Below are 23389 nucleotides of genomic sequence, written 5' to 3'. Positions count from 1 at the left end.
AAAAAAAAAAAAATACGAGAGGACATCATACGGGATCGGTAAATCTGACGAACCTCAAAAGCGGCTTGGGCAACGTCAGTAACCGCATCCTCTTCCTTCATCCTCTCAGCAGGAAGTATGCGACCTGCATCGAAATGAATCTTTCGAAAAAAGGTCAGCGCAGGATTGAGGGTCGTCCGGAAAAGGACGAGCTGAGGAGGAGTGAGTGAAGCTCCAGCCATAATCAGACGTCTTTTGCTTCTTTAAAGGATCTGGTCGCTTTTGGCCTGATCCCTCTTTCCTCTTCTGAGGACTTTTAGAAACCTCAGCGTGACGACGAGGAGCCTCGTCTGTCTTCCTTCTCGAGAGCGTCTCGGCAGGCCCGATGTGACGGTTCGGAGGAAGAATCTTGGAAGGCTGTCTCAAAGAAGTCTCGACCGACCGATGAGACTGGGAAGGAATTATCTGGGTCAAACCAATGTCGGCAGGATGAGTCTCGGGACGAGACTCCGAGCGAGGAGTCGAACGAGGCAAGGAAGAAGACTCTGGAACCCGACGGTAGCGAGCAGATACGTCGGGAACATTTGTGTTCAGTCTCCCCATTTTTCTGGCTAAAATCGTGGACAGCAGAAACGGTTTTAGGCAAGGGCACCAGAACCAAAAACTGAGTAAAAACAAAAAAAAACACATCGAGTTACCTTTCTTCCTCGAAGCTGGTATTTTCCTTGGACGACCTTTTTTCAACTCGGTACCCGGCCAGACGTAGGGACAAAGGAGCTTGATCGCGTTAACCTCAGCTTGAAGAGTAGGAGGATATGGAAGAAGACACCTTGAGACGACAACTACAAAAAGATGATGAACCAAGGGGGATTAGGTAAAACCAAAGCCCGACCAAGAACAGAAAGATAGTTAAACAAGAACGGTCGGCTACCGGGTGAAGGGTTCCACCCAGAAAACCAAGGAATGGACGGGTCCTATAGAACCCCAGGAGTAACTTCCAGAAAAAAATACGAGCCTTTCCAATTATACGTTTTTCCCTTGGCTCCTTCGACGAGAGTCGTATTCTTTGCCGAACCCAGGTAATAAATTCCGGGAGATTTAGTCCGATTCGACGGATTAAAAATTGTCAACTCTTCCAAATGGTTGCAAGTCAGCTCGACTCCTGCAGCCTCGGCCATAATCGAGAGACCCACGGCGTTCTGAAAAGTTGTTGGGGTAAATTGAGAAATGGCCGCCTTACGCCGAGCAAAGTACGTCATCAAGAAAGAGGGAAGAGGACAAGTGAGCCCACACTCAGTAAAGAATTTCTCCGAGAGACATATGAAGTCGGGAGGAGCATCCCAAGGACGTTGGGCCGGAGAAGGAATTAGAATATTTTGTTTAGTGCTCAACTTCCCAATGCCAACCGCGAAAATCGCCGAATCAATCTTCAGCGTCGATCTACCAACATGTGCAAAGGCGCCTTCAACCGGCGGAGGGAAATCAATCTCCTCGGGAAAGAACGGGTCATCGGTTAACGGCTCGTCAACCAAGGAAGGGATCCTGTAAGGAAGTCCCGACGAGCTTGAAACGGCTGGGTCGGAAGAAAGGCGGTGTTGAATCGTTGCAAGCCAAGCGATATCTGAATCCGTCGATGATGAACCGGAAGAAACTGGAGACCGAACCTTGCGACGAATAGATCTGGCCGAACCACCAGATTCGGAGGAGGTANAAAAATTGTCAACTCTTCCAAATGGTTGCAAGTCAGCTCGACTCCTGCAGCCTCGGCCATAATCGAGAGACCCACGGCGTTCTGAAAAGTTGTTGGGGTAAATTGAGAAATGGCCGCCTTACGCCGAGCAAAGTACGTCATCAAGAAAGAGGGAAGAGGACAAGTGAGCCCACACTCAGTAAAGAATTTCTCCGAGAGACATATGAAGTCGGGAGGAGCATCCCAAGGACGTTGGGCCGGAGAAGGAATTAGAATATTTTGTTTAGTGCTCAACTTCCCAATGCCAACCGCGAAAATCGCCGAATCAATCTTCAGCGTCGATCTACCAACATGTGCAAAGGCGCCTTCAACCGGCGGAGGGAAATCAATCTCCTCGGGAAAGAACGGGTCATCGGTTAACGGCTCGTCAACCAAGGAAGGGATCCTGTAAGGAAGTCCCGACGAGCTTGAAACGGCTGGGTCGGAAGAAAGGCGGTGTTGAATCGTTGCAAGCCAAGCGATATCTGAATCCGTCGATGATGAACCGGAAGAAACTGGAGACCGAACCTTGCGACGAATAGATCTGGCCGAACCACCAGATTCGGAGGAGGTAGCTCGTCGAAGGTGACTAGCGGCGAAAGGATCGGAGGATACGGATTGGGAGGATGTCATAATGAAAAATACGAAGTATGAACGAACTGACAAAAAGAGACGAGATAATAGAAAGGAAGAATACCTGAGTGAGGGAAGCAAAGCTCGAGAAGATGAAATAAGAAGGGTGGAGAAGCGGTATTTATAGGGAAGGAAGGAAGATTCTAGAGACGCAATCATTACAGTACGCGTTCGGCGACGGTACAGTTTCCGGATCTCACGCGCGTCAAGAATCGCATACGATGATTCGACCCCAAAACATCGAAAACTGCGTAATCACACGCGCGACCTTTTGCTTCTTCGAACCTTGTCTAAAGATCATCATCCCAACGACCAAGAGTGAAGGCCCACGCCCGTTCAGGCAAGTTGGGTTTCTGCGACGGACTCCAACAGAAAAGAAAGGTCGTAGGTTCGACCCCCGACATAGTTCTTTGCTTAAAAACTACGAACTAGGGGTGAGGAGGGGCTACTGTTAGGGGTAGACCCGTAACCTAACAAAAGGCCCAGCCCATAAGAAGGCCCAAATAAACCTTCAGGAAGGGAAGGAGTATTTTGGTCTTTGTAATGGACGAACCGACACAGTTCCCTATAAAAGCGGGTGCACGGCGTTCGATCAAAAGGAGAAAAAAGGAGAGACAAGGCTTTTTACCCGTTGAAGGTTAAAAGCGAAGGATTCGAAGACTCGTCCGTCTAACTCATCCATTCTAACTCGTTCATTACTTGCTAACTCGTCTAAGTTGTATTGTAACCCGTCTTTTGTGCTCCGACACCGATTGATAGAAGAAAACTTCGACCATCCTTTTACCGAACTTAAACATTCTGATTGTGACCGATTTGGACATCAACATCTTGTCAGAAAGCTAAGCCTCGGGGCTTCAGTTTCATTTGAATATCGACTTTTGGTTCCTTCTATATCGGCGGCAAACTGCTCTCCAAGTCGTGACGGCGAGCTGATAGATAGGGTTTCAAACAAGATGTGTCAGTTCGGAAATAGGGTGATAACTTTCGATAGACACTTCGGATTGGGTTGGGGTTACCTTTTCCGGAAAATTGACTCTAAGGCCTATCCGTGGATGGGTTGTGCGTAATATGGGCCATAGTACTTTGTCGGGAAATTGATCCCGAAGCTGACTGGTGCGATAGAGACAGCTCTGTGTTTTAACAGATAGTGTTTGCTGCAGAGAAACAGCAATAACTCTCGGTAGACAAGTCCGATCAACATGAAACCGGATTCTATGGAAAGATTATTCTTTGGGCAATCCATAGGTAGGTTATGCATAAAGTAGTTCGGCAGAGTCGGCTGGTAAATCGGCCCCGAGGTTGACTGGTCGGAACCCGACAGATCTATATTAATTTCAACAGATAGAATATGCGGTAGTGAGAAGGCGATATCTCTCTGAAGAACACGACCTGATTCGTTGTACTCAGCCGAGAAATCGATCCTGAGGCTGGCTGGTCGAAAACAGACAGATCTTTATTTGAAAAAATAGAGTATATTGCAGAGAAACTGCGATATCTCTCAGAGGTGAGCTCGAATTGAAACGAAATTTGGTTCCACGAAAAGCTACTGTTTGGGGCAATTCGTAGATAGGTCACCTGTCTTCCAGTTCTTCGGGAGCTGCCGGGAATTCCCCTTGGAAGGTGGAGGTGCAGATAGTTGAACTTGATTTTCTGGTTTGTTTTAGTTTTGGTGGTAGAGAGAAAAAACGTAGACCTTTTGTGTAAGGGTTCCTACAGACGGCGCCAATTGTTGAATCAAGAATTCACACAATGAATTTGTTTAAGTGGGAAACAAATTCACTTAAGATCTCTCTAGAAAAACTGGATTTAAGCTAGAAAATAAAGAAGGGTTATGATCTCTTGAGGAAGAAGTTAGGGTTTCGCTCAAGAACAAGTAAATTTTTTGTATTAATTGTTGGATGCTTTACAAGGAAAGAGCACCTTTCTATTTATATGAATGCATTGATTACAAGATAAGTCTATTTTCCTTAAATCTCGAATCTTCAAATATGGTAAATTTCCTCTTATGATGATCAGGTTGAGCTTAGGGGGCGGTCTCGGAGGTCGGGCAAGTGACTTCGTCGGGCTTCTGCTTATAGGCCCGTTTAGCTTGCCCAAAAGGGGGTCCCCCGGTTCAGTTGATGTGCAAAATTACTCGGTTTATCTTCGGTTTAGATCGGTATGTCGTGGGTGCTAAATCCCGCACCAACACATACTTTTAATACGAACACACACACATTATAGAGTGTTAAATAGCAGTTGAATCTTAATGATGTGGAAGCCACTAGTCAATCTAATTTTTTTTTGCCGTTTAATTCCTCTAGTTATTAAATTTCCCAAAAAATACATAGTTTAATTTCCGTTGTCTTTAAAAACCTTTATGTTATTAATAACGGTAGATTTGTACTTACGACATAATGACTGTTAACTCTAATGACGAAAATGTTAACCAGGGTTAAGCTATAACCCCACGTGGTTAATTAGAGGGAACTAAAGACATTGTTGCCTTGTTTTTCTTCCCCTAAATCGATTTCGAGTTTTAGAACCCTAGAACCCTAAAAGCGATTTTTTTTTCTCAAACTTCAAATCCCGCATTCCTTTGATTGCGATGATAGTTGCCGTCTGAGTAGTTGCGGTTCTGGTTGATTGTTTGGTGTGTTCGTATCAAGAATCGACTGATAGATGAGGTATGAAACTATTGTTAATTTCAATTGTAATGTTTAGGGTTCTAGGGTTCTAAAACTCAAAATCGATTTAGAGTTAGTTTCCCTATATATATATCATATTAATTAACCTTGTAAGTTGACTTTAATGACATGATAAAAATAGTAAAATCAATAAAAATTAGATATTTTATTAAAATAATCAAGTAAAATTTATTGTATATATTATTTGGAATAAGGCGAAAGATTTCGATAAACAAAAATGAAAACTTTGGGCATTTTAAAGACTTTCTCCAATTAAAATATGTAATTTTACTGAGTCCAGAGAAATTTGGGTATTTATTTCATAAACAACAAAGTTGAAACTTTTTTCTACTTATTCATAAAGTTGATGACTTTTTTTTGGCCATTTTACACTGGAAATTTTGGGTAACTCGGTCCAGATACGGTTTAGCTTAACCGACTAAAATGAACAGCTTTTTTGATTTTTTAGGAAGAAACCGGAAAAATCCATCGAACTTTTTGCAGTCATCATCAAAAACTCAAAAGCTTCCTGATTAGCAAACAACAACACCTAAAATCTCGGAAGCCAGAATGAGCGGAGCATTGTTCAGAAACGCAGCCGCGAACACCGTCCGTCTCATACGGCGGAACGCGGCGGCGGAGACATACCCATTTGCTAAGACCACCGGTCTTGCTCAATCGAGACCTTATTTCCGGTCGCGTCAGCTTCTCGGAAGAGCAAAAGAAACAGGAGTCTCACCTTCTCCTTCTTTGGGTGTTTGTTGTTCTTCTTCTTCTTCTTCGTCATCTGCGTCGATTTCGAAAGTTGGGTTCTTTGGATGGTACCTTGGTATGGTTAAATCACGCCCAGTTTTGACCAAAAGTGTCACTTCCTCTCTTATTTACATTGCCGCCGACTTGTCTTCTCAGGTACTTCACAGTTTTGCTTTCAATGTTACTGGACAAGTATGGTAGCTAAAAACTATGCCTTTTTGTGACATTTATGTGTTAGTTATGAGATTCACAAATACAAAAACGCTTAATTTTGCGGGAGATGTTTCTTAGGTCTTTGATCCTAATATCAAGTAGAACTAGAACAGATAGGAAGAGAACATATCATTTGATCAGGAGGAGTAAAAAGTTTGATTCTTTATTGGAGTAATGTGTCTGCAACCCAAAGAGATTGGAGTAGTGTGTCTGTATCCAAATTCTTGTGCCTTTTCCACTGTATAAGAACTGACTTCAAGAGGTCACATTTGGTTCATTTTGTCTTAATCTTTCATTAAACGATTGTAAAAACTTCTTCCAAGTCTTATGATTTGGTCATTCTTGAAATGGTGATTTAGCTAATTAATGTGAATTGAGCAATTTCCTCTGTTACTTTTCTTTGTAGTTACTGTTTTTGTAGCACTCCATTCTGTGAGAATTGACTTTTTACAGCTGACATTGGTTCACCCTGTCTTGATCTTTTGACAGACAATTGCGAAAAAATCGTCTGAGTCATATGACTTGGTGAGAACAGCAAGGATGGGTGGATATGGTCTATTTGTCTTGGGACCAACACTTCACTATTGGTTCAATTTCATGTCAAGACTCTTTCCTACGCGAGATTTGATCACTACGTTTAAGAAAATGGCCATGGGACAGGCGATCTACGGGCCTACCATGACCGTTATCTTCTTCTCGTTGAATGCTTCCCTGCAAGGTAAGCTTCTTGTATATATCTAAGACCAGGATTGTGTTAGGATAGGATGAAACATGCAAACCTGTTTACATCCTCTGCTACTCTTCTGTTTTGCCTCAATTAAGTGGAACAAAATCATTAAAAAATTGCGAGACCATCTAACTGAATCTTATGTACATGAAAATTTTGTGAACTAGATCAGTTTAACTGGAATTACAGTCATTTTTGCTTGTGGCTAGTATGTGTCGTGGTGAGAATGGTAAATGGAGATTGATTGGTTATTTACATAACCAGAAACTCGCAGTCTTGAAGTTCTTAGTATACTCTTAGTCACCACATAGGTTTCAGAAACAAGTTGCCTCTCTGCTACTTGAACTTGAGAATTCTTTGGTTCAATTCTTGTGTCGGATTTGTTTGATCTTGGATGTGTCTTACAAAATACAAAATATCATTGATTTTAGTGATGGGGTTTTACTTTATCTTTCTCCCAGGGGAAAGTGGTTCAGATATACTTGCCAGATTGAAAAGGGACTTACTCCCTGCGCTGTTTAATGGTGTCATGTATTGGCCTGTATGTGATTTTATTACATTCAGATTCTTCCCCGTTCATTTACAGGTAACTCTTTCGACTAGCTATTCTGGTGTTTAGACATGTCACATGTGGTTCAAGAGAAAACTCCAAACTCAAATCGTTTACTATTCCGGTTTTCGCTGCTTATTTCAGGATGCACTCACTCTGACTCTGCTCTTATCTTTATTTCCATGCAGCCTCTTGTAAGCAACTCGTTTTCGTATGTATGGACAATCTACATGACTTACATGGCAAACCGTAAAAAACCAGACGTGATTTCAAGCTAAAACACTCAAATCTACATTATCTCAGGCATTACCTCCATATTTTGTGCTCCGCATCTCAAACTGCAATTAGTATTCTTTAAGACTTTTCTGCTGTCTGTAGAATTAGGTTGGTACATGTAAGATTATAGTTTCACAAAAGTAATGAGTTTTTTTGTTTCCTTTATATGTCCGAATGTTCTGCTTCAATTACATGTAACCTCCTGCGGTTTAAGAACTTGGAACAGAAAACTCATGGGTAAAGAAGAGTCATGGAACTGCTAAAATTTTCTTTTGCTTTCATGGAAAATTTGTTACATCAGACATGAGGAAAGATTACAGAAAAAAGTAAAGATATCTCTGCTAAACAAATGGTATTTAAAACTATATATATATATCTATCAGAACTTGTACAAACCCCAAGCCTCTTTTGTTTCCCCTTCAAAGCTTCTTCAAGTATCTCTCTAATCGCATGCAATGCCACCCAAATTCCAAAGGAAAGAATCTCAGGTAAATGTACCATCCAAATCTGTCAAATCAGATATGATATTGCTGTATTGCTAAAAATTACGGCGTTTTTTCTACAACCTTTGCTCTTCTGAAGCACGGCAACAGATCTTCTCAAGATGTATAGGCCAGTCCTCTCCAAGAACCCGTGGATTCAACTCCATGGCAGCACGGAAATCCAACATTGATACGTTAGACACCGCTGGGTTTTGTAGACTGTTCATATCTCTAACCCGAGAACAGGATAAACTCAAACAAGGCTCGATCAGCTTTCTCATATATGCATCCAATCCACTATTAAGAAGGTTAGCAGAGTCCATAGACAGCTTTATCCCTTCCATCTCAAGTTTCCTCTCCAACATAGCTCTCAATGTTATCGTATCAGGTAGCTCCCCCCTGCTTTGACAACTCTCACGATTGATACCATTGTATGAACTCAAAACAGACTTTCTAATCCCGCTCTTAAGATTGTTGAAAGAAACACCAAGTGGAGCTGTCAAGGGACTTCTGCTCTGCACACTCGGACTCCCAGTCATTTGCTCAACTTCTTCTCCATCTTCAACAGAAGCTGGAAGTCTTCTCGCCTTTGACATTGACTCATCATTCGTAGTTGTAAGACTTTGAGGCTTCCCAAGTGGACCAAGCGGACTAGGCCGGTCTCTAAACTTCCTCGACCTGCACTTTCTAGGCGAAGGAGGGAACGCAGAAGAATCCACATAAAGAGACTGACTCCCTGGTTTCTTCGGATACCTCGGTGGTGGGGACTTAGCAACACTGGCATTCTTCAAAATGGAACGGACAAGTCGGTTGTGAAGAGAAATGCATTCCCTACCAATCGTCTTGATACATAGCTTGTCGAATTCGGACTTGCTTATCCTCGAGGTAAGGAATTTGCCGAGCTGATCGAAGTAAGTATCTGCTCTCTGATGCCCAATTTTCTGATAAATTAGGGCTTTTATCTCAAGTGTGTTTAATCTTGAGAAACATTGATCTGACCCCATCTTCTTCAACCAAAAACCTTCAAACCAACCTCAACTGAAACTAAACCCAAATTCCCAAATCCAGCTTCATCCAAAGATCCAAGCTTTGCAGCAAAATTGGTCCCAAGACCTAGACAATCCCAATTCTGTATACACCTGATTTGAAAAATCAAAACACATACATTAATTCTTTAGATCGAAGTAAGAAGAAGTTCAGATAGAACTTGAGCTCAGGCAAAAATGTTAGAACCGATTGACTAACTAAGAAAGTAAAATCAAACACAAATTTAGGGTTTTTTCAGACAGATCTGAGGTAAGAAACTATCGAAAACAGAGACGAATTTGAGAAGATCCCAACTTTGCAAAGTATCGAACTTTTTTTTTTTTTTTTTTTAAGAAAGAGTCAAATCAATCGGAATTGAATTGAGGTGAAAGCAAAAAAAACCCAGAATGATAAAATCGAAGATTGAATTGAGAATTCTAAAGAGAGTGAGTACGACGAACCAGTTAGCCGCGAAATTTGTTACACAGAACACAAGTGCTTCTTTCTCTTCGCTTTGTTGTGTGCCCTAAAGGGATTTTTTGTTTTTTTTTTTCTTTTCTTTTTGCTTATTTTTTTCTTTTCTTTTTTTCTTTTGGGGGTGAAACGAGTTGTTGTTATTATTATCTGAGTTCGCTTTGTGTTTTGTGTTTCCGTACGTGCGATGACCAAAAACATAAGAACCTTTGTTACTCAGTTTTTTTTTTTTCCTAAACACTTCATTATAATAGATTAAAAGTTTATAAACTTTTTTTAAAAAAGAACCAAATACACCAATAAATTTAGACAGAAGGATAAAATAAACTACAATCAATAATTTTAAACCATATAACAAACAAACTATAAGGCTTAGCTTGAAATAAACGAAAGAGACAACAAGTCCTAAAGATAAAGAATTGCCCACAGAAAAAGGCCGTTCATAATGAAGGACGACCAACCACTGCCATTTTAATACCAGTAAAGTTTGTTTTTTTAAATTAGCCATTATAACATGATCGTGATAAATTATCAGTATACGCTAATACTAATATAGTATTCTTATATTAGATAAATTATTTATTTACTATCTAAACTAAACAAATGTTACCGTATGGACACTTTGATTTTGGTCAAATGTTACCATATGGACACGTTGATTTAGTCAACTTTAGCACAATTAGTAATTACTAATTACCATATTGTTAGATATATTTCTTCAAATATGTGTTACTAGCCTCCTGTGTATGTATATATATCTTTAGTTATATAAGAAAAGTTTATTACAAAGAATTAAGAATGGGAAAATATTTGGTTTTTTTTCTTCTTGTCCTCTTTTCCTTTCATTCTATAAATTCATCGTTGCCTCCTTTCTTCAGAGCTTTTCATCTCCAAATTGTAAATCAGCTTCAGTTTAACAAGAAACTGAAAGTTCAATGCGAGAGTAACACTCATGGTTTTCCAATTACCTATCTTAACATAGGCGAGAGTTTTCAGTTCAAATTTATAATTTATCCAAATGTTTTGTATCGGTGTAGCTTATGGCAGGTAAAAACTAAATTTTATGTTTATATATATATATATATATAGATATCTTTACATATTTTTAGGTACAGGAACTAGGGATGAGTTTTGTTGTATTATTGAAAAATTCAAATGTTTTAGGAACAAATCCTGTTTTTGATTTTTTTTGGTCCAATCTAAAAAAACTTATTGTCATATGTAAGCTATATTAGAACTTTTCTTGTATTTTAAAAGGTTAACTGGATTGTGAGACGATTTTTTTTGTTTACTTTAATGCATTTTGTTTTATATAGAATATGCTCAAAACTGATTCAACTATTCACTCAATAAAATGTTTACTGTACAAAAAAAGTTACATTATTGACTGTACAATAAAGTTAAACAATTTTTGTTTTTGTATTTCAGGGACCAAACTATAAACATCATGTGTTTTTTGAAGCTTTTTTTCCAAGCCTAAATTTTATAGATGTTACATGTAATGGAATGAACCCTAATGTGTGTCTGTGGATTGCAAAAGAACGAGGAGTATATGTCCGCCACACCAAATTTTTAAGAGAGTATTTCAGGTATGGATGGGATATTCCAACAAAACAAAGAGAAATCGCTCCAGCCAGTGCACTTACAAGTGAATCAGAATTTGATCCATAAATTTAATAAAATTCTGAAAACTAATTAAAAAAATTATGTGCAATCTTGGTATTGTTGTATCATGCTGAAGAGAATAATAATAAAGTTTTAGATTATGAGCTTTAACTTCAACTTGGGCTAATTAATGATATTATATGGTGGTTTTATTTATAAATGAATTTTCTAATTAGTGCAGTCTATGACTCATAGTCTTTTGAAAAGTAGTGTTAAATGTGATAAAAGGTCAAAGCATTAAATAAGGGAGGACACAACAATTTAAAGTTTGTAAAAGTAAAGGAAAAAAAGCATTGAGATTATTGAACAATAATAATTAAATTAGTTAGGGTAAAATATATTTTTACTACTTTAAAAGCCTTATACTTATGAAAAAGCTCAATGAAAAAGCATTGAGATGTTGAGCATATAAGAACATTTAAAAGTTTTCTATGCTCTCTTATATGATCAACTAATAAAACATGATTAGATGTTAAAAGACCAACCTTAGACCCATCATATGCTATACCAATCAAGCAAATTATTAATTTTATCAAATAATTTTCTAAATAACTGTTTTTGGTTCATCCGTCCAGAAATTATGTTTTGATGCAATTATGTTTGTTTTGTGTTTGATATTTGTATCTGAATATAATATACGTAAAATGACCAAATAACCATTTATATTGATCTGAAACTGCTTTAATGGTTTTAATTATGCTTATAACTAAATAATTATCATATTAAATTTGAATAAAAAATTTATTAATAAATTCATCTTTTTATAATATAAAAATACACAACAAAAAAATATTTGATCTTTAAAATGCTTTTGAGATTTTGGCGAAAACACATATTTTTAGTTTTGGCGGGAAAATGAAAATTTGGGGGTTTTTTTTTGAATTTTTTTTTTATTATTTTGGTTCAAATACCAAAATTTTTAGGTGTTTTACAAAAAGAGTTTTAAAAATAAAAATAATTTTAAGTCATAGTTAAATGAAAGTATTTTAGACTTTTGTAATCTGAGACGTTAATTATGACATATTAATTAACTTTTAATGATGAACATTTTAACAGATAATTATAAATATTTTATTTTGATAGTTTTAACATGAATAATTGTTATATATTTCAACTTTTAACATTCTGGAATTGGTATACCACAAGTTGTTAAAACTTTTTGAGCCTGTTCAGATATAACATAGTGACTAAAAGATGGGTCTTTTAGGTAACCACACAGACATGACATTTGTTCTTTCAACACTCTGTGGGCGGTTGGCTTCCGAGTTCTACCGCTGGTAGGCATGCTCAAAGATCTGTTGCGATGCATGCCACTTTCTCCTCATCCCCCGAGACTCGAACCACCACTGTTTTGGTTGGAGCAAGAAATAAAACAAAGGTGATGAAGACTAATGTAAGGAACTTCATATCATGTAACCTTAGTGACTCCTATGTAATTTTAGTTTTCCTTTTTTTTCTTTTTCCTTTACAGTGCTTTTGATTGTGATTGGAAAGTAAATAAACCAACAAAATAATATATTTATTAAGCTATAAAATACTAGTAAATTATAGTCAAAGTTATGGATGATTTGTGTTAAAGGTGGAAAAGAAAATTTATTAAATGCAGATAGAAAATATATGTAAATTCATTATTTTTTTTTGGTTAAGGACATATGATATACGGAATTTAAATATGAATAGTAACAACAACATATATAAGTAACATTATTTCATGTGTAATGCCGTTAATTAAACATTTTAAATTTCTAAATGGGTGAACCGATGGTTTTGATGCAGTTATGGTTAAAAATTATGATTTTAATAATCTTTTAAAGCTATGGTCCGATAATATAATCTTTCAAATTTGTACTCGCAATTCTTATATAGTTCTTGCAGGACACAATAGTCTTTATGAAAAGTGAAGCTAGTGTTCTCGATAATTCTACTTCAGTAATAATTACAAGAGTGCAATAATGCAGTTATTTTTATAAACTTACACTTATTTTTGATCTCTGAGCAAAATAATTAATAAATTCCTTTCCATTTTCAATAGACAGACACATGAGCAAAAACGTAATTTCTTTCTTAATCAATATATAAAAGATTCAGATCGATATCTAAACATTTAGAACCATCTATTTTACCCCGAAATAACGAGAGATACTACTCAATAATAGGCCATGAAATCTTGAACATTGAAGCGTCCATAAAATGTGTTTTCGTCTACCAAAAAACAATAGCTACAACTAAAACATGTCGATCTGAAATAGATACTTTCGACCAGCAACAAACCAAGGATACTGACACAAGGAACATGATTTGTAACGTTCTACCAAATAAACCGCAGGCCACAATTCTCAGAATCAACTCATGAAAAAACATTTTCTAGTCGTCCAAAAGGATCTACACCAGGGGCAAATTGATTTGGTTAAGCCAGCAATGTATATGATATATGTTGAGCCAGCCTTATTCCCCTGTCTGATAGGATTTTACCTCATCGCTGCTCCTCATCGGGTATTTCTTGACCAATTGCCTGTAGCGCAAGTCTGTAGTATAAAATCCCCATTGTTGCCATACAGGCTCTGCACATTGGTCACACAGATTTAGGCCACAACTGATAATACTAACTTATTTTGCACCAGATATTTGACATATAACGAGCAGGTGAAGAAAGAGTTACACCGTAAACAAGGTCTTACATGAGAGCTATGAGAATTAGTATTTTCCTTATATCCATTCTTGATGATCGTTGATGCCTTACACGACCTTCAGAACCATCATCTGCTTTCGTTGCATCCTTACGAGGTGGTGCTGTCACGGGCAGAGTTGGTAATGCAGTAGACCAGAAAGGTAGTAAAGCCCGTAGAAACTTGTGACGAAGAGGACCTTACATGGATAAAGAAAATGAAAATCAGTCAAAGTCATCGTCNATAGGATTTTACCTCATCGCTGCTCCTCATCGGGTATTTCTTGACCAATTGCCTGTAGCGCAAGTCTGTAGTATAAAATCCCCATTGTTGCCATACAGGCTCTGCACATTGGTCACACAGATTTAGGCCACAATTGATAATACTTAATTATTCTGCACCAAACATTTGACATATAACGAGCAGGTGAAGAAAGAGTTCCACTGTAAACAAGGTCTTACATGAGAGCTATGAGAATTAGTATTTTCCTTATATCCATTCTTGATGATCGTTGATGCCTTACACGACCTTCAGAACCATCATCTGCCTTCGTTGCATCCTTACGAGGTGGTGCTGTCACGGGCAGAGTTGGTAATGCACTAGACCAGAAAGGTAGTAAAGCCCGTAGAAACTTGTGACGAAGAGGACCTTACATGGAAAAAGGAAATGAGAATCAGTCAAAATCATCGTCACTGATTCATACAAAAGTGGAGTTCGTCTACTGGAAGGCACACACTTGGCAGCTTGAAGTAAATACTATGCATCTCAGAAATAAAAACCAGATACATATCCTCAGCCTAAGTCTTCTACTAACGCAAAACCACAACAGCATTTCAGACAAGAGCGGTAAAAAAGATACGGTTTTTCTCCCACCTCTTCTTGAGTACTTTTTACGATTTCCGTCTTCATCGTCCGCATAATATAGAGTCTCGGAGTTCTGCCTGTCCACAGCGGGTACTCCTTTCCGTGCAGCAGCAGCAGCAAGCTATATACAATATCAACAAATACATAAATTTGTGACAAATTATAGAGGGGACACAGATATTGCTACTAGTTTTTGCGAAAAACAAAGAGAATCTTACTCCAGGGCTTGAGCTTTTCATGTAATTCCCAGCTGAAGCAGGAACATCTATCTCAACTATCTCTGAAACCGCAGGTTTGGAATATTCTCCATTTCCGGCTACTGAATAACTATCAGGCAGGTTTTTTCCTTCTTGTGTATGAGAAGATGATGATAAATTAATTAATGCATCTGAAGCAAATGCAGGGGGTGGGCTACGAGATTCAGTGGATCGAGAAACCGGATGGTTCCCAAGTAAATTTTTCTCAAGACCAGTCTGCCATATGGAAAGCGGAGAATTATATCAAACTAAACCAGTAATCATTTCACGACATGTTATAGTGTTCACTAGTCAACACAAAACAATGTGACAATACCATACTCTGCCATATTACTGGGGGATAATATATGCTCACATTGAGAGATGTCTGAAGTGAGGGTAACACTCAAAAAGGTAATACTTTGGAGATTTTCACTTCTTTCAAGATGAAAAGTTGGATAATCAACAAAAACAATTGAGCTAAAAGATAAAACTGACCTGCGTAATCACTTCCCTTAACAGTGCATGAAGCCGAGATCCTGCATCTTTTACCATCTTGGGAGGCCATATCTGCAATTGAAACCATATGAGAACTATAATATGGCACTCTCCCAAGAAAGAAACAACACGTCGGCGTAAGATAAAGCCAGGCTATACAAAATGTTTTAAAAAGGACAGACAGGAATGGCATACAATCGGGATGGCTATTACTCTATTAGCTCAAACCTTGGTAGACCAAATTAATCTAGATAACTACCTCCAGTATATCACATCATAGAGTAAAGTATTACACACCAGAACATAGGAAGCAGCTAAAAGTCATCCGATATTTGATAGAAAAGAGTCAAGACAACATGAATTATCTATCATTAATTACTCTAATTTTAATTACTTTTCCAAGTTTTGTCTGTCTAGGCGTAATATTGATTGATTGGCTCTCATCTGCTACATTACAAACAAAGGTTGCTACTGACTTGAAGAAGTTAACTAAACCAGAAAATCATGGACTACTAATCCCCTACGAATCAAAGAAATACAACATTTAGTGTATAACGTTAGGTCACCCAAGTATCCACAAAAAACGAACACATTGATAGAAAGACAGAACAACTTGATAACACTTATCAAGTGCTCATTACTGCTATAAAAAAACACTGGAGATCACTCTAACTCAAATAATTCTCTAAATCCACGTATCAATATGAGACACCAACCAAGAGCTCCCGTGAGGACCAACACTCAAGAAAAACAATGCAACAAAAAAAAAAGAAGAACACAAAAGAACTTTTTCTACTACATTCATATGTATCAATTGGACTTACAGGCGTGTTACATGATGGACACACATAACCAGCAGGTGCAGTATGAGCAGGAAAACTCTTGATATGCGAAACCAAGCAATTTGTATGTAAAGCATCTGATACAAATAGAAGATAGAGATAATTCCAATCATTTAGTTGTAGAAGACACTCAGAAATAAAAATCGAATCCAACAGAGGTAAAAGTCAGATAACATACGCAAGCAACCCAACCGAGTGACTTGATGACCTGCCCCCTCATCAAATGTTGCTTGGCATTGACAACACTTTGGCTGATCATACTCTCCATCTATCACCCATTCTGAATAAGTCCGGACCTATTGATTACAACATGATAAAAACATCTTTCAGTCTTGTTTCTCCATGTCAACAATGAAGCAGCATAAAGAAAAGAAGAAAAAAAAATCTGAACATTGCTCAACTAAAGCGAGAGGAAAATGGCTGCAAAGAGATTATGAAATAGAGCAGAATGACTGCTTGTGCACACAGATCAGGAAAAACAAGATCGAGAAATAGTTCTTGCTGCCACTGATGTTTATCTTAAGTGTGAAATTAACATCAATAAATGACGAAACAGCTCCAAAGACAGAATCGAAGACGGAGTATCTACTGGTCAAAGTGTTGAATTCTTTAAAATGACAACAATATTACTACATAACCAAACAGGCACCATATATATATCCAGATTATCCTTTTAAAAATACACGAAAATAACAAATCAACAACTAAACCAAAAGCAGCAATTATTTCCAACAGTAGAAGATCTTCCACATATTTTGTTTTTCTTCTATTTCTACAAGGATACCACAATCCAAACAACAAGAGACTAATTCCCCTAGAAAACTATCAGCTCGCAGGGTGACACCATATAGTATATAGAGTAGATAAAAACATACCACACAAGTTTGATGCTCCGGGAAGCAAATGCATTCCCCGCAAACAGGGACCTTGTGAACAAAGCAATACAGCTTCGTAGCCTGTAAACAAAAAAAAAACAAAGAGAAACGGAAACATTAGTAGCATCCACTTGATGAGCGCTACAAGTGAATCCAAACAGAAACAAAAATTTACAAAACAAACCAAATCGTTTCCCCCAAAGAAAAAAAAAACAAATCCAGATCAAACCAAATGCGCGACAATTTTGGGGGAAATCACATGCAAACATATAATTCGAAAAAACTCAGATGCAAGATCAGAAATCGCTAACAGTCATCACTCCCGCAGATCATCAATTGATAAGAAATCCAGTCTAAGAAATCAGTAGATGAAACATACCTTTCTGCATTTGCAGACCACCATTGCGAAGGGACAATGATCCCCGCGGCTGAGAGAGCTCAGAGGATTAGATCAATCGAAACAAGCTTAAGGTCCTCGGCTGTTGATTAAGGGATCACACAGAATAAGAAGACGGAGAGAAATTAGAGATCGGAGAAAAGCTGAGCTCGTCGGAAGATAATTCTGGGATTCAATAATCAGATCAGGGGACTAAGAAGAAGAAACTGAGAGGATCCGAAATTGGAGCTCTCTGGAAGGAACAATTGAATCCCAAAACTCGAAACCTAGATTGAAGACATCCAAGGAGAGAAGAGAACGTACCAAAGCAGAAGCGATTCAGAGAGATTATTTTTTTTTCTTCGTTTTTGCTCCCTTTGATGTTTCCTGAAGGGAGCACTCGTCTTTTTCTTATGACCTATGAATATTGATATTTTACCATTCACTCTCTTTTTGTTTTTACACACAAAAAAAAAGAAAAGAAAATTTATAATATATTTCTCCAAAAGTAAAACAGAAAAATAGTGAATATATATTGGGTTTTCTGCAAAAAAAAAATAATAATAAAAAAATCAAACAATTGAAATCACCAATTTTTGCAATTTTACCTTTTATATCTTCAAAAATGCAAACTAATCTTACATAATTCAAAATAATACAAAACATAATTTTTCTACGTATGTTTTAAATGTTTTCATGGTAATTAGATTTTTAGAATTTTAAATATAGAATCAGATACTCGTGCAACCTTCAATTTGATATTATTTCTTAAACATTTCTTAAATTTAAGGGTAAAAAAATGATTTATATTATATATTACTAGGTATGGAGCCCCCGCAATATCGCGGAGAACTCATTTTAGTAAAATATTTATTACAAAAATTCTTTAATTAAATTTATTTACTAAACTATTGAGATTCTTAAACTATTTAATAAAAATTTCAAAAACATACAATTTTTTGAAAAATTCTTTATATTTTAGTTGAAAATATATACTTAAAAAAATAATCTTACCTTCACATATGATTAAATAAATAATTATCAATGCTACACAGTACACACATTAAATTAAACAAAAATTTTACGATTAACTGCCATGAGATTACATTGCAGTCGTGTCATTTCCTTCGCTTTTATTCGTAACCTTTCGTTCGCATCTTTTCAATGTAACATTTTATCTGTGTCTTTTCGTAAATATTTTTTAATTTCTGAAAAAATGAATAAATGCAATCTACAGTCGTGTCTTCTCTTCTTAATCTTACAGTCATATTTTTGTATATTTTATGAACCATTACAACTTGTTCTCTTGTTGTCAAATATGATATGTAAATGATTATATTTTTAATTTTTTTTCTTTTTGTTTTGTTTTAAACGATAAAATTATGAATACATTGTATAAGACACTATAAATTTCTTAAATAATCATAAAATAAATTACAAATATTAAAAATATTAATTGAGGACCATTCTTAATATGACATAATGCTTTGTTTAAATTCATTTAAATTAATTATTTCTATCCTTTTTAGCATAATTCAAACATATTTCTATTTCCAAAATCAATTTTTACTTCATAAAAAATGAATATTAATATTATTATTTAGTCAATCAGTAAGAAAATTACCAATCCTCTCAAATTTGAATATAACTAAACAGAAAATTATCACATATTTTATTTACTTGAATCAAAAATCAGTTATATATTCATATAAAAAAATATATCTATTTTCATAAAGGCAGTATTGTAAATGAATATATAATACAAACAACAATATTTTTATAGATGAAACATATTTCTATATAAAACAACCAATAGTAATTAAACATTTTGGCAATTATAATAGATTATATATATATACATATATATAGTTAATTCAATATTGAATGTACTTACTACTTATTTTTCTCCGCCTAAGTTGCTGGTTAATTATCTCGAGTCACACATAAATAAATATTAGAGGGGAAAAATAATAGTTAAAACTTGTAACAATAATATTTAGGTGTATGATGTAGCATCACAATGTGCGCGTCTAAGGAAGATGGTCGGCCAAAGACGATCGGGTTCATTGCTCTCACACGCTCCTCTTTTTGTTTGGCAGTCAGAATCCAAAACCTTTTCAAACTTTTAAAATATTTCATATTCAATATAATTTGTTGTTAAGATTTCAATTTGAGTGTATTATGACTAGAACTAAATATACAAATTCCCTTAACCTATATAAAGTTGTAGATAAGTCTTTGTCGTTAAGATAGTTTATTGGACAATCATCTCAACCGTCAATTTTTCTGTTGATCACCGGTTTTTCATCTCCCAATAAACTAAATATTCCCAATTGTAGAAAATATAATAGAACGAATTTAATATTTATTTTTATTTTTATCTTGATATTTCATAATCAGATATTTTTTTAAGAAATAGAAATATAGAAATCCATATTGTTTTCTATAATACAATTAGTTTTCTAATCAAAAAGCATTGAGTAGACAAATATATACTTATGACAAAAACAAACAAACATATACGAGCCAATATGCTCTCATTTTCTGAAAACCCAACTTGAACCACATTTTTTAACAGCTAAAAACCAAAATTTCAGTTTGGATTCATACCAATAGAATGATAACCCTCGATGAATAGATGTTTAAAGAGAGTATCTTAAGATTATTTAAACAAAAACAAAAAATTATTTAAATATATTTTAGTATTATAGACACAACCATAAATATCAAATTTACCAAAAAAATTGCAACGATTCATAAGATAAATCAAAAGTTTTAATGGTTCATTAAATAAACAAAATTTGTCGTGGTGTAATTAAAAGGTTGCAACAATTCATTTTAAATATATTTTAGTTATTTAAAACTAATAAATAATAATTTATGAATAGTTTATCCAAGTAATGTGATCTTAAATATTAATTATACCAATATTGTAATGGTTCAATTAAACGACTAAAATATATGTTTTAATATATTAAAATTAATAATTTATGAAGATGTATACCTAGAGACTGAGGCCCTGATTGGTAGCGGCTATTATTTTTGGCTGTAGAGACTTTGACTTTAAAATTTTAGCTGTAGAGAATTTGGCTGTAGATGCTTTGACTGTAAAAACTTTAAAAAACTTTNCTAAATATTCCCAATTGTAGAAAATATAATAGAACGAATTTAATATTTATTTTTATTTTTATCTTGATATTTCATAATCAGATATTTTTTTAAGAAATAGAAATATAGAAATCCATATTGTTTTCTATAATACAATTAGTTTTCTAATCAAAAAGCATTGAGTAGACAAATATATACTTATGACAAAAACAAACAAACATATACGAGCCAATATGCTCTCATTTTCTGAAAACCCAACTTGAACCACATTTTTTAACAGCTAAAAACCAAAATTTCAGTTTGGATTCATACCAATAGAATGATAACCCTCGATGAATAGATGTTTAAAGAGAGTATCTTAAGATTATTTAAACAAAAACAAAAAATTATTTAAATATATTTTAGTATTATAGACACAACCATAAATATCAAATTTACCAAAAAAATTGCAACGATTCATAAGATAAATCAAAAGTTTTAATGGTTCATTAAATAAACAAAATTTGTCGTGGTGTAATTAAAAGGTTGCAACAATTCATTTTAAATATATTTTAGTTATTTAAAACTAATAAATAATAATTTATGAATAGTTTATCCAAGTAATGTGATCTTAAATATTAATTATACCAATATTGTAATGGTTCAATTAAACGACTAAAATATATGTTTTAATATATTAAAATTAATAATTTATGAAGATGTATACCTAGAGACTGAGGCCCTGATTGGTAGCGGCTATTATTTTTGGCTGTAGAGACTTTGACTTTAAAATTTTAGCTGTAGAGAATTTGGCTGTAGATGCTTTGACTGTAAAAACTTTAAAAAACTTTAACAGTTAAAATCTGATTGTTTACCAACAACTTTTAAAGCTGTAGCTATTTTTATTATTATCATTAAATATTAATAATATAATTTTAATAAATATAAATTATGTCAGAATCCATATAGCAATTCAATAACAAAAATAAATTTTATTAATGATAAATTATAATTTTTAAAATGTAAATCAATCAAATATATGATTTTGTTTGAAAACTCTGTTTTTCTTTTGTTTTTTTAATTGTTTTGAATGTTTTTTTAATTGAGTAGTTATACTAGCAGTCAAAAATCCATTAAACACTTATTAATGTATTGTTTTGAATGATACTCTGTTACTAATGATGAATATCATAAATCTTTTACACCATTATTAATGATAATGATGAAAAAAATAAAAATTATTATTGAAATGAATCTTAAAAGAAAGAGAAAAAATGAAAATAATTAATTTGTAAAAATATAATATGTAAAAAAATATATATACTTTTGGAGAGCTTTTAAATATAATGGGGGAGAAAAAAAGAATGTTTTTAAAATTGTTTAGTTTTACAGCATGATTTTGAAGCTTTAAATATTTTGAGAAAACAAGGAAGGGGAAAAAAAAAGTGGCTTTCAAAACTTAAAAAAAAAAAGAAAAGCAATCAAAGTGTGATTGGCAAAATTATAGCTGCTAATGCTTTAAATAATTTTAAAGTCTTAAAAGTCTGTTACCAATCAAGGCCTGAATATAATTAAATATTACAACGATTAAAAAAATATATTAACCTGCAGTAAATTTTTCACAGTGATGAAACGTCATTTCTAACAAATTCTGTTTTAACTAATACAAATATATAAAAAAAATTGAATACAATGATGAGAAGTTATTTATATATAGATTTATAAAGATGTGAAAACTTGAATAGACATAACTGTTTGTAAAAGACACAACTCTATATTCAAAAAACGCAACTTTTGAGAGAGACGCAACTGTAAAAAATTTCTGTCAAAAATATAAAATTCTCTTATAACTAATACAAATATAAAGAAAATTTGAATACAATGATGAGAAGTTATTTATATATAGATTACTACAGATGTGAGCATTTGAATAGACACAAATATTTGTAAAAGACGCAACTCTATATTCAACAGATGGAACTTTTTAGAGAGACACAACTGTAAAAAAATTCTGTCAAAAATATAAAATAAAGAAAATTTGAATACAATGATGAGAAGTCACTTATATATAAATTTATAAAGATGCGAACATTTGAATAGACACAACTGTTTGTAAGAGACACAACTCTACATTTAACAGACGCAACTTTTTAGAGAGATGCAACCGTTGAAATTTTCTGTCAAAAAAATATATATACATATTTTACGAAAAGGTACGACGAAAAATCGCAACTGTTTGTTGGCATTTATTCAGATTGTTATTATTATATAGATTATTTTATTCAGTATGACTGATTTGTATTTTTTAATTTTAGAGATGAAAGGTAAAGTTCTGAAAATTGACAAAACTCAAACATACTTACACTCAAAATTCCGATGCAGAAATTGACATTTAATGAATAAATTAAAAAGTACGTTTTACATAAGAGATTATTGCCAAACTAGGCATTATTTGGGCCGGCACTTTGGAAATAGGCACTTTGAACAGTTAACTTTTACTGTTGACTAAAACTTGCAATGAACTGACGAATTTGCCCTTCAGAAAAAGAGCAGGAATGTGAAGCTTCATTGGGCAAGTGGGGTGGTGATGTCATGGTGATTAATAAGGAAATTAAGAATAATGAACATAATATGTGGAGGCGAGAGAGGGTTTGCACTGTTCGACACAATTTTTGATGTTAATCGTGTGGACAAAAAATAAGGAACGAACAGTACTTTTGGTGTACTAGGGTTTGTGGATTAACATAAATAATGGAGTTACGAGAAACTGCA

General features: G+C 34.7%; 4 protein-coding genes and 1 pseudogene across 6 annotated transcripts; 2 read left to right on the top strand and 3 right to left on the bottom strand.

The window, feature by feature from the left end:
* On the top strand, positions 5519 to 7791 carry LOC104766689 (protein SYM1-like). The gene is made up of 4 exons (XM_010490626.2): positions 5519 to 5916; positions 6463 to 6691; positions 7162 to 7286; positions 7439 to 7791. The coding sequence occupies exons 1-4, from the start codon at positions 5578 to 5580 to the stop codon at positions 7526 to 7528; spliced, it is 783 nt and encodes a 260-aa protein (XP_010488928.1). The 5' UTR covers positions 5519 to 5577; the 3' UTR covers positions 7529 to 7791.
* Positions 7780 to 9628, bottom strand: LOC104766690. The gene is made up of 2 exons (XM_010490627.2): positions 9496 to 9628; positions 7780 to 9147 (listed from the first exon to the last, which is right to left on the bottom strand). The coding sequence occupies exon 2, from the start codon at positions 9010 to 9012 to the stop codon at positions 8086 to 8088; it is 927 nt and encodes a 308-aa protein (XP_010488929.1). The 5' UTR covers positions 9013 to 9147; positions 9496 to 9628; the 3' UTR covers positions 7780 to 8085.
* Positions 10307 to 11246, top strand: LOC109130988. Its single transcript, XM_019241252.1, has 2 exons — positions 10307 to 10555; positions 10937 to 11246. Exons 1-2 carry the CDS (start codon positions 10307 to 10309, stop codon positions 11177 to 11179), a joined length of 492 nt encoding a protein of 163 aa, XP_019096797.1. The 3' UTR covers positions 11180 to 11246.
* On the bottom strand, positions 12291 to 12580 carry LOC104766688 (annotated as a pseudogene).
* LOC104766687 (zinc finger protein-like 1 homolog) lies at positions 13324 to 17964 on the bottom strand. 3 transcript variants are annotated; one of them, XM_010490623.2, is made up of 11 exons: positions 17855 to 17964; positions 17534 to 17633; positions 17155 to 17235; positions 16458 to 16575; positions 16262 to 16356; positions 15438 to 15509; positions 14922 to 15176; positions 14713 to 14824; positions 14301 to 14487; positions 14095 to 14183; positions 13324 to 13645 (listed from the first exon to the last, which is right to left on the bottom strand). In XM_010490623.2, the coding sequence occupies exons 2-10, from the start codon at positions 17555 to 17557 to the stop codon at positions 14096 to 14098; spliced, it is 1032 nt and encodes a 343-aa protein (XP_010488925.1). In that variant the 5' UTR covers positions 17558 to 17633; positions 17855 to 17964; the 3' UTR covers positions 13324 to 13645; position 14095. The 3 variants fall into 3 exon arrangements, with proteins under 3 accessions (XP_010488925.1, XP_010488926.1, XP_010488924.1); XM_010490624.2 differs by having other exon boundaries at positions 17534 to 17716; positions 17855 to 17955; XM_010490622.2 differs by having other exon boundaries at positions 17534 to 17948.

This window comes from Camelina sativa, chromosome 19 (genome assembly GCF_000633955.1).
Source record: "Camelina sativa cultivar DH55 chromosome 19, Cs, whole genome shotgun sequence".
Lineage (NCBI taxonomy): Eukaryota > Viridiplantae > Streptophyta > Magnoliopsida > Brassicales > Brassicaceae > Camelina > Camelina sativa.
This window is presented reverse-complemented; position numbering and strand designations above follow the sequence as displayed.